Genomic DNA, 18778 nt, shown 5'->3' on the forward strand with positions numbered 1-18778 from the left:
TGCTGCAGTTTAGCTTGCTTGTTCAAAGTGACTGTGAAGGACAGCGTTCCCTTTCTTTTTGCAGCATCCTTTTACATAAACTAAGGTTATTACCATGTTTTTGTTGTCTGTTTTATTTTCATTAAAAGCATGGATTATTTTCTGTTTTAAATCAGAGTTCTGAAGCACATGACCGTTTGTTCTTGCACCCCTCTAGCTCCTGTCCAGTCTTTCCACAGCTTCTCAAAGTTATCTGAGTGACCACACTTCTGATTATGCATCTCAGTAGGATGCATACCTTTTTCAACCTTACAAACTTGTCATATTCTGCTGGTGATCCGCTCTACCTATTGGTTTCTTTTCAGCAAGTTTATTACAATATCTCTTTTCTGGGCAGTTGATTATTTCTTGCTAAGTGCAGAACTTTGCACTAGCATTTATAGAATCTCCTCCTCCCACCTCACCTTCCGCAGTGATTTCAAACTCTTGTCTTGTGTTCTATATATTGTAGTACCTCTCAGCCTGGTGTCAGCTGTGGGTTTATAAGCATATCCTCCAAGTCTATTACAATATTACAGTATTGAAGTGTATGAGGAATTTTATTTGCTATAAGCTTAATGTTTGATAGTAAACTACTAATGGTGATCCTCTGATACAATCTCTTTTGCACCAGATTTATGTAGTTTCTGTCCAGATCAAATTTCCTTACTTTCCTTTTGAAAATGTCAATGGAACAGAATGTCAAAAGACTCACTGAAGTGAAGATTCTCAGTTTACTCATGTGCGTGGAACCATAAATGGGAATTGGGCTGTTTTTATAGATTGTCATGAACAAATGATGCTGGTTGTTGTTTGTCACTTTGTTATTTTCCAGGTATCTACAAATATTTTGAATTTGTCCAGGAATTTTACTCAGGTTTGGTGGTTTCTGTTTGATTGGTTGCCTTTTTTTTTTTTTTTTTTTTTTTTTTTTTTTTTTTTTTTTTTAAGAAAAATACTGTATTTGTCCTTTTGTAGTCTCTTGGAACAACTACAGCTTTCTGAAAGACAAGCTTGTTTTATACCGCTAGGTTCTGAAATTTGTGATAAAGTTTGATTAGGAAATGGTAATAGACTTCCAAAGAGGAGAAATGTTTGGCTCAGATATTTATATTTAAATGACAACAAAGACAGGAGTCCACAACTGTGCTCCTGTAAATTCTTTTTTGTCTTGTCTTGTATGTGAGACACCTGCTCTGTCATTTTGTTTTTCTCTGCATAGGAAATTATCCTGGTTTCAACAGTGCTGACCAGCCTATTGCCAGCCTTACACTGAAGCATAATGAAGGACCAAACACTAGCTTTTCATCTTCTTTTATGGCGTAATGCAGTTGGTATAGTCTGTGCAGGTTTAATGTGATTGGGCTCTGTAAAAATGCAGTGATAGTCAATGGTTTTAAAACATAGAGAAGTAGTTCTTGCCTTTTTTTTCTCTCGTGAGGAAGCCTCCTGGCTTGAGCATTCAGCTAGCACTGGACAGCCTGTCCCAGTTTTCTCCTCTTTGCACAGCCACCCGTTTGTCCATATCCCCTTATGAGAGATGTTGGTTTACGGAAAGGGGAGGGCTTGAGGGTACTGGAAGGTCATCTCCAAATAAAGTACCTACAGTTAAACAGGCTCCTGTCTCATTTGAGACATACTGATCTTTTTATCCGCGAACCTGTATTCTGTTCTCTGTTTAACATACTGGTGGTTTAAAAACTCATGTTTTCAATGTGCATTTTCCTTTCAACTTTAGGCTTTTGTTCGTTTGCTTCAGAAATCCAAGTTTCAAATACAGTATTTTGGATTCTAGTTTGGGTGCTGACTACATCAAAGCTAGTTATTACAGCAATAAATGATGCAGTGACTCAGTTCCTTTTTGGATGTAACTAAACCCTTTTTTAAAAAGAGTGTGACATTGGGTTGATGCTGGATTAACTGAAAACAACAGGAAGAGTCTCTTTTACTTTGAAAGACACCAAGTTTTGTCCCAGTTCTCATGTTACCTTACATGGTTACTATAATTCCAAACTTTGCTTTTAGTAATTCCTGGTGTCAATCTGACTGTATTCAAACCTCTGACCAAGCTTATGTTTAAAAATTATTAACTGTTATGTTTGCTGCACTGTTTCTCTGCTTTGCAGACAAAACAAGAATGGATAATACAATTTGAGACATTTTTCAGTGAATAGCTGACAATAGATAAATTTTAAGATTAAGAATCACTGATGATTTAATATGCATCACTTCTATAAAAAAAACCCCTTTTGCACTCCAAATACATAGTTTTCTGATGAGCAGTCAGAAGAAAACAAGGTTGTAGAAGGTCGTAATTCTACAGAGCAGCAAGCAGAAGAACATGGATCTACTTGTAAATCAAACATGAATATTTTCCTTTACTGCTGAAAGTGCATCTACATGCTAGGAATTGGCTGTTGAATTTCTTGGTGCAAAATCAGATCATTAAATGCAGGATGTTTTTGTTTGTTTTAAAGGTAATTGCCCTAAAATTAGCTAATGATTCATTGTTTAAGTGCAAAAATATCTTTGTCCCCATTAATGTACAAGCACTGAAAGAATGTAAAGGAATTTCTCGTATGATTTTCCTATTAACAGGTTGGTGACATATTTGGTTTTTGATAAGAGAAAGACCCATTAAAAATACTGTCAACAAACTTGTTAGTTCTAAGTAATTACATATACCACCTTTATAATTATACGACAATTTAAATACTTGAAATATCTTACTTAGAATATCTAACTGCTTGAGACCTTAGCAGGAATTTGCATCATTTCTGAAAGTAACATGTTGCGAAAATGCTGTTTCTAACCTTTCAAATCCCTATGAGGCTGTACAATAAGAAATTAAATGAGTGACTAGTGGGTCATTTCTGTATCTACATTTTACTGTAATGTAGGGTATTTTGTTCTTCCATGTATCTTTAAAATGCAGAGTTACCTGCATGTTATTTTCCAGAGCTTTTGAAAGCTCTTAGATCAATTGTATTAGAAAATTTCCCGTATTTACCATCATAAAACATATAGGACAGACAGCTATTGAGTTTTATTTTCGACTCTGTAAAGGCATTAGTCTTTTCTTGTTTCCCACAGCAATTTTTCATTATACAAATCATGCAGCATTTTTAATCTCTTCCCTATTTCTCCAGTTTTCACCGGTAAGATCTTCATCTGGACTGATTGGAGCTGTGGCAATTTATGTCATCTGAATATCAATCCCATTTTTGTGATACATTTTTCTGTGTTATCCTCACAACTTACTACCGCAAGAGGCTTTACAGTTTATTAGTAACTATAAATTGACTGAACACATTTATATCAATGTTTAAGTATGGTCCATTTTAAATCTACACGACTACAGATGGTGTAAATGTCAAGAATGGGCTGTTTCATTTGGGCTCATACCCTGGCTGCAAGTGATTTTGAGCTACTCCAGAAGCAGTATTTGTGACAGTAGATAGATAGTCCTGTGTATAGGCAGGAGATTTGACAGTATACTGTTCCTACTGTCCTGGATGCTACCGGGCTTGGAGTTAAAAGAGCTCTGATCAAAGACATGTCTTTCTGAAAGTGTGCAGCTTGCATCTTGGCCCTGTGCCCAGTGGGACTGCGTTCCAGAAGCTGGTGTGTGCATCTGGAAAAAGCTGTGCCTAGCTTTTCATTCGTAAGCGAGCAAACTGATACAGCACTTCTGCATAGAACTCTGTCCAACTATGAAGCCAGGCTGCTGAAGGTACCTCAGATAGGGGTTTGCTTTGTTTTTTGTCTTTTTGCCAAAAATGTAAAGTGCAGCCTCCTGGTGGCTGGCAGATTTTGATCTTATCTAAGATCAAAGCTTATCTTATCTTAGATAAGATAGTTTCTTCTCTGTCTTTAGTTTTGCCAGGCCCTGCGGTGCACGTATAAGTGGTTTTGGTTTCCTCTAGTTAGAAGAAGTTGAAGAGTTCGATATGAACTGATGACGCCATAACCTGACAGCTATTCTGAAATTTGCATTAGTGATTTAAATGAATCACTAATCTGTCTTTGTGAGATCCTAAAATAATGGCAGGAATAACTTTAATAGCTGTATCAAAGGACATAGGTGGAAGTTAAACATTTAAATAAACTATTTCAAAGTAATTGTGAATAATTCTGGGTATTGAAGTGCATTTCTCCATCACTTTTCTTTAAAAATTATGTTAATAACCAGTCAGTAATTGACAAACTAATTTCTATCAAGTGTTAATTAAAGGGTGAGCTGGCCCACAACTTACTAGATTACTGTCAGCTGGTAGCCTATAGTGGGGCAGGAATTAGGGAATCATAGCTAATAAAGATCCTAGAAATTCTGTCTTTATTTTAATTTACCCAAGGAGGAAAGGTCTACCAAATGATGTACAGTTAAAGCATTTAACACTTATCTGGCCACTTGGACTGGCACTGGGAGAAAATTAAGTATCTATACTTACCCTGCATTGCTTTTTAATTTGTGAACTGAAATTTCTAGCCACTCTATAGCCCCTTGTGTTTTGTTTTGGAAATGGTCTCTGTATGTCTTTTAATTGGTGAGCATAGAGTGACTATATTTTCTCTGCCAAGAACGACCTTTCTGTCATCTTTGGCACTCAGAACAATTATTAAGAAAATAGGTAAATACATAACTAGTTCATATGTGGGTTTTTTAGTTGGTATTAACCTCTGATCAGCTTACAGAAAATGCTCCTGTCTCATTTCTTAAGGTAATCCAGCCAGATTTCATTAGCTTCCTTGCATATATGCTATGTTCCCTTGAGTGTCCTGTTAAGATTAGAGTTCATCTTCCCAGAATACATATAAAAAAAGCTGGATAAAGCAGTTGTAAGACTACATCAGGAATTATTTTTACAATAGCATTGAAACCTCTCTCTCCGAAATAGACTAAAATGCTGCACAGACATATTTGCTTATTCATGCCTATATCATGTTGTTGGCTGTTGGTCATTTTCTTAATTAGAGTATATTGAAGTTCTTATCCTACTGCCTTCTACCTGACAAATACCCAACATATCCCAATACTTTTAGTCAACATTTAAGTGCACATTCTTTATGTTTCACCCTACTTTTTTAACCTTGCTCCTATTAGTCTGGTCTTCAGGGTCATTCAGTTCTTCCCATGTATTGTCTTGTCTCTCCTCTCCCCCCCCCCAGCAGATTTTTATTTCAACTTTCATTCCAGTCAGTAACAAAAACCATTAAAATTCCTTGCACAATCGAGCCATTACTGACCTCTGTTGAACATGATACGACCTTCTTCCTGCTGTTGCTATCTGCTTTTGAGCATTGTACTTAAATTTCTGATTTTTATCCTGCTCCCCATTCTCCCCTTTCAGTGTTGTTTGTTTTTCATATGTGGCCCAATGTCATCGTCTGGCTGGATGTGGGGCATTGTGTGTGCTTGATTTTTTTACAAATAAACAACTAAACACCAAAAAAAAAACCACCCCAAAAACCCCCTATGTACAAAAGGTAACAACTTAATGCTGGATGATCTGCTTTTTTTTTTCTTTATTGAAAACTGAAATGCATTATTATTTTGGTTCTCGAACCACAGGAAATCACCTGTGATCTTTTTTCTGCCTTCACTGTGGGTCTCACTTTTTCCTGTGCTCTCACATTAAAGCTGAAAAATTTATTTTCATATCATTTATATGATGTAGCATATTTTGCGCTTTGCTTCTACTTTTTTTGACATTTGGCTATTCCTTTGCTTAGCAATCTTTTTTCCTGCCCCTAGAAAGACGTTCTTTTGAGGGTATTACTAATTGAGGTAGGCATTTGTTGAAACAGAGTCTTTCCTTAAAGACTTTTTACCTTGTTTGAGAAATAATTTCTGTGTTATTTCTTCCACTTTGGCTTTAAGGAAATTCCATTCAGAAACTCATTCAATTAGTAGTCTCAAAACGCATTTTTTCCCAATGAACACTTCTTTCATAATGATGCATGAAGGTTGTTTAGCTCCTCCAAAACAAGAACCCTTGTATACTGCTGACTGCGGTGGCAGTGCATTCTGAGCCAGATCTTTACTGGAAGATCAGACTGCAGCTTTCTGTTCTGAAATCTTGGGTTTATGTATCTGTTTGTCACTGACAGTATACAACCCTTTTCTATCCGGTGTTTTAAGCTGGAACTGTTTTGAGTGCACCAACACTGAGGAAGAGTCTTCTCCGGCAGAAAGATAGCATGGCCATTGGCAAACTTGAGCAGTTACGAAGTTAATAAAGACTGAGAGACTCCACAAGGCTGTGATGCTTCATGTGCTGTTAGGGAGGTGTGAGACTTGGTGGATGTGCAGAAGGCACATATCTCCGCTGGAGAAGTTTCGTACAAGATTTACTGACATCAGTAATGTGGCACAGTGGGCAGGCTCACCTGCTCTTAAATCAGAACGTGCGTTACTGCAGTAAATGCAAATTAAATCCCTATTTCTAAAGACAGAAGGTGCGGTTTGTCTGCACTTCTAGCCGCTGCCCGTTGTTGGCTCCGAGGAAGGCAGTACGGTGCAGCAGGACTGCAGTCCCTGGAGCAGCGGGCTTGGCGGTGGCCAAGGACGTGCAGTGATGTGACACAGCGCGGCAGCGCCGCGGGGCGGCCCGGGGGCTATGGCCGAGCGGCGGCAGGCACCGCGGGGCGAGGGGAACAGACAGCTCTGGGTAGAGGCTGCTGCTTTCGTACGAGATCTAGAGGCGAGGCGCGGCACCCGCAGCCGGGCAGCGCCGCGGGCGCCGGTTCCGTGCCGGGGCCGTACCGGTCGCCTGGAGCTCGGGGGAGCCTGGCGCTGCGGTACCGCTGCCGCCCGGCAGGGAGCGCTGCGCCGGGAGCGGCGCTTCTCGGAAGGAGGGGCGGGAGCCGGCGCGGCTGCGCTTTGCGGACTGCTGTAAAGCAGCACCGAGTGTCGCGCTGCGCTGGGGAGGGAGCGGCGGCAGCGGCGGGGGCTGCGCAACAACAAAACGCCGCCCGCCGCGCGGCGTGTCACCGGGCCCGGCGGCCGCGGACCGGCCGAGCGGAGCCAGCGGCCCCAGCCGGCGCTGCGGGTTCATGCGGCTGCTCGCCGGGGCCGCTTCCCCCACTCCGGCCCTGAGCAGGGCGCCGGCGGCACCCGCCGTTTCCCCCTCGGCCTTATCGTCTCAGGTACGGCGGGCGGCGGGGCCGCGGTGCTGCTCGCGTCCTGCGGGGCGTTATCCCGTGTTGGTTGGGCTGGCCGGGAGCGGGCGGTGGGCGCGCTGCCCTGCCGCGGAGCGGGCCGGAGGGGCTGCTTGGGGCAGCTCGGCGAGGGGCGCTTCGCGGGGGGTGTTCCAGTGTGTTTCGGTGCCTCGCTGGCGCACAAAGCAGCGTCTTCACTGCGGGCAGCGCAGCACTGCTCGGGGGGCTGTCTCCTTGAGAATCTGTCACAAATTCTCCCTGACGGAAGTGAGTTTTATTTGTGTGCGTAACAGGGGATTTTATAACGTCATTTGTGGTGTTTGCGAAGTTGGGGTCCTGTTTCTTACCCCATATTAAAAAAAACCCCAGCAATCATTGTCGGGCTTCTTTGCCTCATAAACAAGGAAGCAGCGTTCATTCAGAAATGTAGGCCAGGATCCTCAGGGGGACGTGGGTTTGTAACTCGCTGCAGTGGGCAGGTGTTAAGGGTCCGTGTACTTTTTTAAGTGTCTGTGTTTCAGTGATTAGAGCCGAGCATACATTTGTAGAATTTTCGTGTTGAGTAAGCTCTTCCATGGCTTAAAATGGTTTTGTGGAATCAGAAGGCCTGATTGCTTCAACTGATTAAAGGAGACCCTTAATTCCTGGTACTCAGGTACTTCTCCCAAAGAAGATATAACCCAGGAGGTAAGATGGTGCTGCAGTAGCCTGACTTGATTTGATTTTAATGTGATTACTTCAGAAACAAATATTTGACAAAAAAAAAAAAAAGACATAAGAATTGACTGCTTGGCATGGAGACCTTGGTAGCATTTATTATAATGGAATATGTGTATTATAAGCTAATATAGGAAAATGACGTTTTTCAGGTGGTGAAATAAGGCCTTACATTGGCTTTGTTTTAACCAGTGGAAAATTCCAAAGATAAATTAATTTTGAATATTTAGGAGATATTTTTGGGGAAAATCATTATTTAAAGAACTGGAATATTTTGTCACTCTTAAAAGTTAAAGCTTCTAATATTTCACATACCTGTAGTTCTCCATCCATTTACTCATCTTTTTGTTGGCTAGAGGGACTACCTGAGGCAAAAAACCCAAACAAAAAACTGTTAGCCAAGATTATCACCAATTCAAATTTGTATTCTTGCGGATGTGCAAGAGTTGATAGGGAAAGATGTGATCTTGGTTCACTGGATGGACTTCTGGTCACCTGTCTCATGCTGTCATCCACAGTATAAAAAGAGCTATTGAATTATAAGACAGAAAAGGCTGTGTGCATATTTTGCATTTCGCTCTAGTCAAATAAAAGTGTGTAAGACACCAAACTTCCTGTTTTAAAACTCTTGAGGTCTTGTGTGTTTAAAAGTCTGTTTATTTTGATGGTTGAAGCCCTGGCTGCTACAGCTGTGGTTACGTCTACTATTGGGAGCGTGAGGGTGAACAACAGCTCTTAGTATTCATGCATATTTCACATGTCCTTTCACAATGTGGATAGGAACATTGTGACCTTTCAGAAATGTGTCTTTTATGAAGCAATGCATTTTATAAAAGTGTATTAAGAGTGTATCTTAGCATGTCTGTGGCTTGTACTTTAAATTAATAACTTTGTAGGCCTTCGTAACCAGATCAGTTGTAACAGTCTTGTCTTTCAATGCAGGTGGCCATGTTACAATAACATTTAGCTGACAGCAGTTACTGCTTTTTTTTCTCCAAGATGAAGAATCTTTCATTTCAGTTGTTTATATTTCCTCTAATGGTGAGGATATTCTTTTGAAAAGATACAGGTAATAGTGCCCCCCTCCCTAGCTGATGAACTGTGGAGGCTTGATGTCAGGCAGCTGAATAAACGGAGGAAAAATGGCTCTGGGGGATGGGATGAGGAATGGGTTTAGTTCACATGTAACAATGGGGGTAGTACAGAGATGAATTTACCATAAGCAGATGTTGTATGAAGGTTTCCAAACAGGTTTAACAATGTACAACCTCCTTTAAGTCAGTTTTATCAGCAGATCTATAGCGTTTTAGCTGTTTGCATCTCAGTGAGGTTGAGAAGAGATTAGGAACGTGCATATTGAATAATGTCATATGGGACACAAGTACAACGTAAGGATAGGATGCTTACTCCCAGTCATAGTCCCTTAAGGTTTGTCAGTGTGAAGTGACAGCTGCTTCCAAATTCTACAGTGCTCTTAAACACAAAATGTATCCGCAGCCAAAGGGTTGCAGGAGTGAACTTCCTGCAGGCTTAAGTTTAGATTAGTGTTCTTTTTGATTGGCTGATGTCAGGCCTCGCAGACACCCCTAATGGAACAGAGGGGAAGGAAGAAAGAAAGAAAGGAAAACATTTCTTTCGCTAACCCAGAAATTTTGCTAACAAGATTATTTTGCTGGTTTATATGTTTTATATAGTTTATGGTATTTGGAAAAGTAACTACTGTGAATTAAAGTGATGTCTTCCTTCTTAAATGTTTATCAAGCGAAGGCTGGTTCACAACTGTATTAGCAAGAGACTTTTGTATATTTTTTGCTAATAAAGTGCCATCCTAATGCTTGGCTGCTGTCAGGTAAAATGTTTGCTTTTACTCACTGCTGCTTGGCTCTACTGGGTGAAGTATGGAGAAGTCCTGCTTCACTGTCCTTCCCTCTTAAACTGATAGATCTACTTAGTGTAGTATCTGCAAAATCCCCTACTTTCCACAGCTTTCCTGAAGAACAGCATAAAACTGTCCTAATGGTTAATTTCATAATTCTCACTTGCAAGGTTTTTGTTAGCAGTTGTGTCAAAGATTCTGTCTTACTTTGTTCCTCAAAGCTTTATCTAGAAGTGCTTGCAAAGTGACACTGCATTAAGAACAGTTACACGTACCTCAAAGGTCAAAACTGCCGGGGGGACTAAGAAATCATTTTAAACTTATTTTTGATGGCTGTGTAGCTCAGAACTTCCTTAGCTCTCTCTGGAAGCAGAATTCCTAGTAAAGATCTTAAGCTCCAATAAAAAAGCATATTTTGTCATTTTTTTTCATAAAGCTACAACTCCTTATTCCCAAGTTCATTGCTGTCGTGTTTGTCTTGGAGTTCACTGAAGCCAAAACATTCCTGATAGCCAAATCATAATGCTTATGTCTTAAACCCGTGATTTACATAGTAGTAATATAGCTAACTGAGTTTAAGCCTAGAACAGAGCAAAGAAATGTCTAGACTGAAGAATGTGCTTGTGAACGCCACATTTGTCAAATCCACCTGCTTGCATCCATTGTGCAAAACCAAACAGGTTCCTTGCTCAGGTGGGTATGTGCATGCTAATGCTTCACTGATGATTGATGCTTGGATTTCTGTGGGTGCCTTATGGTCTTGGACTGATTCATAGTGTATTGTGGGAGAACTAACTTGTTCATAGGCCTCTGTGCAGAGTTGCTCTTAGCCTGCCAACTCGTAGCTGAGGCGCTTCCAGCTGCACATTCTGTCTATTCCATCTGGAGCCAGGCCATGCATCCACTCATAGGGAAGAGCTCTTCTGTTTGTAGCTGTCCTGTGCTGGATTCTGTCAGAAGATGTGAAAGGCAGGCACTTTCAGTAGTCTCTCCATAAGAATCGAGTGGTGGTAAATATGAGATGAGGTAACATGGCACTGCAGAGGCATTCTGTAGCTGTTCTGTAGGTGGCCTGACATTTCTGTTGCAAGGTAATTGCTTTACTGATCTGATTTGACTTATGCATGAGGAAACAAACCTTGAAGGACTTGAGACTTAATTTTTTTTTTTTTTACAGAGCTAAAATTAAGGATGCTTTGCTGGTCCAAGAGGATGGATACTGTTGATTACAGTACTTTACAGTGCAGTCACTGTGGTCTGATTTATCTTTGAGATGGCTTTACAAAGGTTCGTAAGAGTAGTACTGAACTTGAAATAATGCTGTTTCGCTTAAGAGCGGACTTTTCAACCCAGTGAGGCTTCCTAGAGTTGACTGTAAGGAGTGAGTAAGGCTGCCTGCATTGCTGTGGCTGGTGTAACGGTAGCACTCCTCTGTGAAGCACAGACAAACTCTTCTGTCTGGGCTGATGTCACGGAGTGTCTTTGGGAGATCGTAGGCAGGAACCTGTCTCCAGAACATTTTCATGCAGTTAGTAACTAATACTATGCATGTTAATCTGAAATACTGTACCTTTCTGTAGGACAAAAGAGAAGTATTCTGCTTGGAGAATTCTTGGGTAATTTTGTCGTGCAAAAATTTGGAGTATGTCGTCACTGTAGCTGCATTAAAGCAGAGTGGAAATTCAGAGTGGTTTGCAATGGTATTTCATATTGTTCTGTGAATAAAGGTGTGTTTGATGCTACATAATATCAAAGCAAACATAATAGAGTTTCAGATTACATTCTGATTGTTGCTGTTTTATAAAGATTCATAGAGCTTTAACCATCAACTGCTTTATTTTCTGGCAAAGATTAAAAGACCAATATGTAGTATGCTAAAATTTACTAGTTGAAACAAGCTTTAAAAAAAGCACTGTTTGTCTCATAATGTGGTGAAAACAGAGAACAACCAAAAGTGAAGAACAATGCAGTAAGGTTTCAAAGTCTAATTGCACTTGTTTTACCGATAGTGGAACTGAATATTGGATATTTGTGTACTTGCTACTTACTCTGCATTGTACCAGTTGTCCCTGCTTGATAGAAATTAAATGAATAGAGCATGACTGCCCCTTTTAGACTAACAAGTGGGTTTATTTTCATGAACTGCTCTGCGAATTCTTTATTTTTGTTGGAAAAAGGGCATGATAGTGCTGAGATTTGATCTTCATAGGATTGTGTTGGGGGTGCAGCTTCTCAAATGGCTTTAGGTCCTCTGTCAACCTCCACTGGGTCAGGGTCATGCATGAATCAGTCTTGTTTGGCACTCTGCCCTAGAGAAAGGGAAGTGGTAGTACTTGGGTTATCTCACTTTTACTGAAGGTCTTGTACAAATTTTACAAGCTTTTTTCATTAGGCTGTTTCTTGGTGTCTTGATTTACCTGATGAAGCAGCCTTGCTGAAAGAATAAAAATACATCTTTTTAATGAGAGTAAAGAAATGACTTGATGTTCCAAAATACAGCTTGTGCAATACTTTCATTCATTGGTCCATTCTTCGAGCTCTTGATAGCCATGTTTGCCAGTTCAAAGAAAGTACTGCGGTAGGAGTAGGATACACAACATAAAATTTCTTCGCACAACCCAACAGTGAGGTTGTTTATTAGCTTGTTAGGGTAAAAAATAACGTTAAAAATAAAATCTGATAAAGGCCACGTATTAGGGAAGGGAATTAATTTTAAAAGTTAATCATGAGTTCAGTGAACATATGCAAAGAAAGTAAAACTTAGGACTGAATAAAGGAACTACAGATGCAGCTCATAGAAGCTTCCTTTCTGAGAGAGTCTTAAATACTCCCTTGCCTGATAGCATTTTGTATGTGAGCAGTTGGGTTGGGTATGTAAGTGGTCTATACATGGAATTCTTATGTAAGTGGAACTGCAGTGTTCTTTCTGAGGTCATGATGACAGCACGTTCCACAAGCTCTTGGTAGTCTTGAGAGCTGTCATGTTGGGAAGCAGTTTTGTCTGCACTGGCTTCTAGGCTCAACCCTACCAGGTATCAGAATTGCCTGTAAGTGTGTTTATGGTCTGAGTGGTGGAGAGTGCATCAAGCAAAGGGAGGTTACTGTGTTCGTAATGAGAAAGAAGCAGGAAAACAAAGATGGGGAATATGAAGAAATAGACTGCTTTGTAAATGAAGCTTTTTTGTTCACTGCTTTTCATCAAGTTGGCTAGAAGTCTAGGTATTTGCTGAATAAACTGCTTGGCTAGCTGTGTTTAGGTGTGTGTTTTGCACTAACAGGGCAGAGACCAGTAATTTGGGGTTATGTAAGAAGCATGTTGTTGAGAGGCATTTTCTGCGAAGTGGTTGGCTGGTCATGTGTCAAAGCACTTGTACATACCATAGCCAAACTTGAGAGAATTGACCAAGGTGCTTTCTGACACCTAAAAAGGAGGTTGTTTCTTGATGGCGAAGGGAGTTGACCGTATTTTAAAAGGTAACTGAAAATACATTTTTGAGGTAATGACAGATTAGATTACAAGTACTCATCAACCAGGTTTACAGCAAATGGTTCATTGTGTAATGAACCATTTCACTGTTTTATAGTGTTTTAATGATTTTTGATTGCTAGTAATGGAATTAATTCTTAATGACAAAATACTTCACTCCCTCCTGTAACTCAAACATGTTCTGCTTTTATATGTGATCATAAACTTGTCTGCTGTAAAGATCTCAAACTTTGAGCTAGTTTTTACTTAGGAATTTCAGAGACTTTCCCAGTTTGCATATATTTTATTGCACTGCTATATGTCTTAGCATGATTAATATCAAAGGTCTTTAATTTGTGACATGAATAGATAAAAGTCATGTACACTTCATGATTCTGAACAGAGTTACACACTTTTGTGGGGCAGTTAGAATATCTATTTATAGTTTTCAGGTAGTTGTCTTAACAGCTCTTCATTGAGACTTAATGGCTTAAAAGAAGATACTACCCTGTTTTTCCACTTGAAGTCTCGATTCTGTAGGTTAATAGGCAAAATGTTTTGATTAGGAAGGAGGAATACTAATGCTTATTGAGCTTACTGCATCTTGCTGCTTTTTGGAAAACTTGAGTGCTACTTTTAATTAGAGGGACGTTTCATAGGAACTTCTAAATGTTTAACAGCAGATGATCTCATTCTAATGAGTCTTAATTATTTGCATAATATTTTTGTAGTCCCTCTTAAACTTCGTCTTCTGTGTAAAAGCATTGGATTTGTATGTAGTGTAGGTATGTCTTATGCCTAACCACTGAAAATACTTACAATGGGTTGGAATCTAGTTAAGTATAAGCTCTTCTTCCTGCTTCTGTCTGTTTTGGTCAAATATTTTGTTCAAAGGTTTGTGATATCATTTCTAAATAGGAAGGAATGGATTATTTGCCATTGTTGATTGGTACCCTTCACTTCAAAAATGTACTCACATTTAAGTTGTTGTGTAATTTGTAACTGGAAGCCAGCAGCTCTCGGGTGAGTTAGCAGTCCTTCAGGCTCTGTATTGGTTAGCAAAAATGAAGAGTTCTCGATTACTCAGTTGAGTTACTGCAGACTTTTTCCATGTTTGTAACTGTGCAGATGTACAAAACATTTGAATCTCAGTTAACTGGCTATTATATCTAGGCTGCTTGTTGGAATAAAGCTAAGCTAGCAAATAGTGTTTCAAGTGCACTAGTTTTCACTGTGTGGTGGTTTAGGTGTTTTGTCATCTTACAGTAGTTTGAATTTCTCAAAGTGTTAAACTTTCTTGCTTTAATTTTTTTGCTGTAACTTAGATAACTGTATTTCAGCACAGTTGCCTCTGTGCTAAAGTAAACAGCGTTTATACAAAGATAATCACATTCAGAATGCAGAACTCTCATACTGATGGAGATTTCCACACCAGAGTTTAACAATAAAAGGGAGTGTGTGTGTGCGTGGGCACTCCAGTGGGTAGAACTGAATCCTTTGTAAATGAGCCCCTGATTGTGCTCACTTCATGAGAAAATGGTCAGATTTTTCTTTCTTAAAAAAAAATTTAGAATTAAATAAAATTGGCCCCTTAATTTATCATGTTAAAAGGACAAGAAACTGCTGTGTATAGGCTGGACTTGGTAGTATATGATAAGTTATGACTGTTTGAAGAGAATAAGCTCTCTGAATAAATTCACTTCCCCCCCCAGTTGAAAGATTTTGTGGTTTTTCTAAAACTTGAGGTGAAATATGGTGTTACTGCGGGAGGGGCTGGCTTGCTTTTGGACTGTGGAATAGGTTGACTAGACTAAGTGTTGCATTTCTGTAAAACAGTGGTGTGTAAGTAGCAGAACAGAAGTACTGCCTTAAAGGTGACCTTGTGAGGATGAGGAAAAGGCCATGTACTGCTTGTTCTCTGTGTGCTTACGACACACAGAGAACAAGCAGTGCTTGTTAGAAATCGTATAAAATGGAAGTCTCGAACTTAATTTTACCAGAGAAAGATGGTGCGTGTATCTGAGAGTAAGTACGTGCCCAGAGAGGTGCACGGGAGAGCTGGTATTTTCCTTGGGAGCTGTCAGGAGCAGAGAAGGGTAGATAGAATTTCACAGCTTTAATGGAGGCTTGTTTACCATGTAGATGTCTTACACTCTTTAATCTAAGTTTTTTTCCAATTTTGCAACTGCTTTTTTTCAGTCTTAGAGAAGAGGGTAGCCTTATATAGTGCATTCTACTAAAACTTATTGAAATTAAATATATATGTAGTCCACTATGCAAATCTTCCATTTAACACTTGAAAATAAGAAATATTTCCTACTTTGGTGAGGTGAAAGAACGAACCTGTTCTGTTGTATATACTGACAAAAGGAGGTTTAGTCCAACATGTACGTGGTTAGCTTTTGACTTACTGATGCAAAACATCTGCTGTAGTTCCAGTAGAAAACAGCACCACTTTCTTAGTTACCACAGGGTATAGACCTCACATTTAACAGTAACTGTTACAAATGTTTGTAGAATTTCTAGTGAGATCATTCAAATGGATCGTGTCCCTGCCCATGGCAGGGGGGTTGGAACTAGATGATCTTAAGGTCCTTTCCAACCCTAACTATTCTGTGAATCTATGATCCACAGGATTCTTGGATCTCCAGAAACATCCAGTGAATTTATGCTTCTTTAGATGTTAGTATTGCAGCATATATGCCTTGTGCAAAATTTGAATTCCTGATTACATCGCTTGAAGAATTGGATTAGCTGCATATGGCTGTGAAGAGAACACAGGCTGTCTGAGATAATGCATCAGTTTACACCTGTTACAAGCTAAGATAAGTCATTCTTCAAGGTCTATTAGGAACAACTAGCTCACAGCTGCTCCTGAAAGCACCAGTTTGTGAAACAATATAAGAAATGCTGATTTGACTCTGTTCAGAAGTCTCAATCTTGTATTGATTCATTCTATGACAAAATAAACAAAGAACTTGAAATATTAGCACCAGATAGAAGAATATGTTAGCATTTTGCAGAATTTGGAGGTACAGGCAGGAGATTATGGACCTGAGAAGGCAATGCTACTTAACCTGCCATAGATCTTGCTGTGGCTAGCTTAGACTTTTTTTGTGGCTTCATGCATCTTCCAGCTGTGCTTTGTAAGGAGCCTCATTTCCACATTAGGTAGACTTGTGTATATTTTTCTTGAGCAGTGTTCTGGTAGTTCAGCACAAGCTGCTGTAAGCTAGTTGTAGCTGTTTGAATGCTTACATGATGAATTGCATTGGTGTCTAATCTGATCTTTCAGGTGGGTCAGCTCTACATTCTGGTTCAGTGCATAAACATCTCTTCTAGAAGAGCACAGGAGATGTTCCTTCAAACAAGTGGTGAGGGAGGGAGGAAAGAGGGAACGCGTGACTGCTTAAGTAGTACAAGTGTCAGATGTGTTCTATAACCTTATTCATCTGAGGCACAAAAAAAGTGATATTGGTTACAGGAAAGAGTACTTCAGTGGTTTATCACAGTGGGAACCAACTTCTTTTATTGCTTCCTTTGAGGAATTTAAACAGACGGCAGAGATGCCAGATGAAGTAGATTGAAGGTGAATATCTTACAGTGCTTGTTGTTGCCTGTGTCTCTCGCTAGTCTGCCAGTACAAAAGTTTTTCTTTGAAACAGTCTTTGAGGCTAATGTTGCACTGCTGTATGTTGACAGCCTAATATTTTGACAGGGAGAGGAACTTGCCTGATAGCAACTATGAAGGGAACATGTGATATGCTCAGTTTCTGTTGCAGGATAGAGTTAAAATTACATGGACTGAAAATAGCTCTGTACATAACACTATTCTTGTGTGGTATTTTTTAAAAGAAATTCTAGGTGATAAATGGATTTCTATTACTTTACCCCAAAATAATAAGGTTCAAAATCTCTCCCGTTCTATTCCTTTTCATGTCAGAAAAGAACCATGAATTCTAAATAACTGATTTTTATAGCTCAGTTGTCGCCATACTGTACCATGTGTTGTGTTCAAGGTATTTACTATCCATATATGTGCAGCAATGGAGGGAGATGTAGGCCCTATTTAAGCATGCAGTTTAGTTCATGGATATTTAGCTGAAAGTTACATAACTTCTGTAAGCGACAGCCTGTAAAACAGACATTGTCCATACGTTTTGCAGGCAGTATACATTTTCTCTGTGAAAATTACGATGTTTTCACTGGCTGTAAGAACTTTCCCTTCAATGCGAGTTATAAGAGTTCTGTTTTATTTCAAAATTACATTGTCAAGCAGCATTCTTAATGTTATGAAACGGTTGTACTTCAGTTACTGCCGTTTTGCTTTTCCCACTAGGGAGTTAGTCTTAGCAGTGAATGACTTTTAGTTCGGTTTTGCTATCAAAATCTGATGCTTCTTTTTCTTGATGCATATCTATTTTTATTTCTAGGCCTTTCTTTAAACTTTCCATGTCTAAATGGACTCCTGAATGTAATATACTCTATACTCTAAAAGCGGATATGAAGAGTGAAGTTCCTTCTGATGCACCAAAGAGACAGGAGAGTCTGAAGGGGATCCTCTTGAACCCTGAGCCTACTGGGGCAGCCAAAAGCTTCCCTGCGGAAGTTGAGATGATTGCCAGTAAAGTAGGGAATGAGTTCTCTCACTTATGTGGTGATTCTCAAAAGCAAAAGGACATGAATGGCAACCGTACAGACCAAGACAAAAATGTTGTGGTGCGAAAAAAACGCAAGAGCCAGCAGGCTGGTCCTTCGTATACTCAAAATTGTCCTAACAAGGAAAACCAAGAAATCATAGGATTAAGACAGCATCTAGAAACACAGAGTGAAGACAATGATTCTTCTTTTAGTGACTGTATCTCTTCACCTTCATCTAGCCTACATTTTGGAGACTCTGACACAGTAACATCTGATGAAGAAAAAGATGCTCCTGTAAGACACCCTCAGGCAGTGTTGAATGCTACGAGTAGAACTCACAGTGCAAGGTCACAAAAATGGCCTCGGACTGAGGCAGACTCTGTACCTGGGCTATTAATGAAAAGGCCCTGTTTTCACAGCAGTTCTTTAAGAAGACTTCCATATAGGAAGAGATTTGTGAAAACAAGCTCATCGCAGAGGACACAGAACCAAAAAGAACGAATTTTAATGCAGAGGAAAAAGCGGGAAGTGTTAGCTCGGAGGAAGTATGCATTACTGCCCAGTTCTAGCAGTTCCAGTGAGAATGATATTACTAGTGATTCTTCTTCCAGTTCATCTACCGAAGGGGAGGAAGACTTATTTGTGTCGCCTGGTGAAAACCACCAGAACAGTACAGCTGTTCCTTCAGGTAAAGCTAAATTCCTGAGGTACTTTTGATTAATGAGCATTCCTCATGTACAATATGCTTTGTTTGTAAGTGGTTTGGAGCAGTCGTTCTTGTGTGTTTATACAAGTTCTGTTACAAATAGACTTACTGTAAGTAATCTGAACATAAATTCTTATGGGAAAAGAACATTCAGAACTTCCAGTAAAATTACAACAAAGCTAGAATCTTTAAT

The 18778-nt window shown here is 39.7% G+C and overlaps 1 protein-coding gene across 7 annotated transcripts in view; it reads left to right on the top strand.

Annotated features, from left to right (window-relative positions):
- The first annotated feature begins 6903 nt into the window (after positions 1 to 6903).
- RNF111 (ring finger protein 111) overlaps positions 6904 to 18778 on the top strand; it is a 45479-nt gene continuing 33604 nt past the window's right edge. For 4 of the 7 annotated variants that reach the window (XM_030497688.1, XM_030497689.1, XM_030497686.1 and 1 more), the window contains exon 1: positions 17672 to 18567. In XM_030497688.1, the coding sequence (XP_030353548.1) occupies positions 17691 to 18567 (877 nt within the window). In that variant the 5' untranslated portion in view covers positions 17672 to 17690. Of the gene's footprint in view, positions 7168 to 10949; positions 11060 to 17671; positions 18568 to 18778 lie in introns of those variants that run through there. The other 3 variants (XM_030497691.2, XM_030497692.2, XM_030497690.1) reach the window with 2 other exon arrangements.

The sequence above is a fragment of the Strigops habroptila genome, chromosome 9, assembly GCF_004027225.2.
Source record: "Strigops habroptila isolate Jane chromosome 9, bStrHab1.2.pri, whole genome shotgun sequence".
NCBI lineage: Eukaryota > Metazoa > Chordata > Aves > Psittaciformes > Psittacidae > Strigops > Strigops habroptila.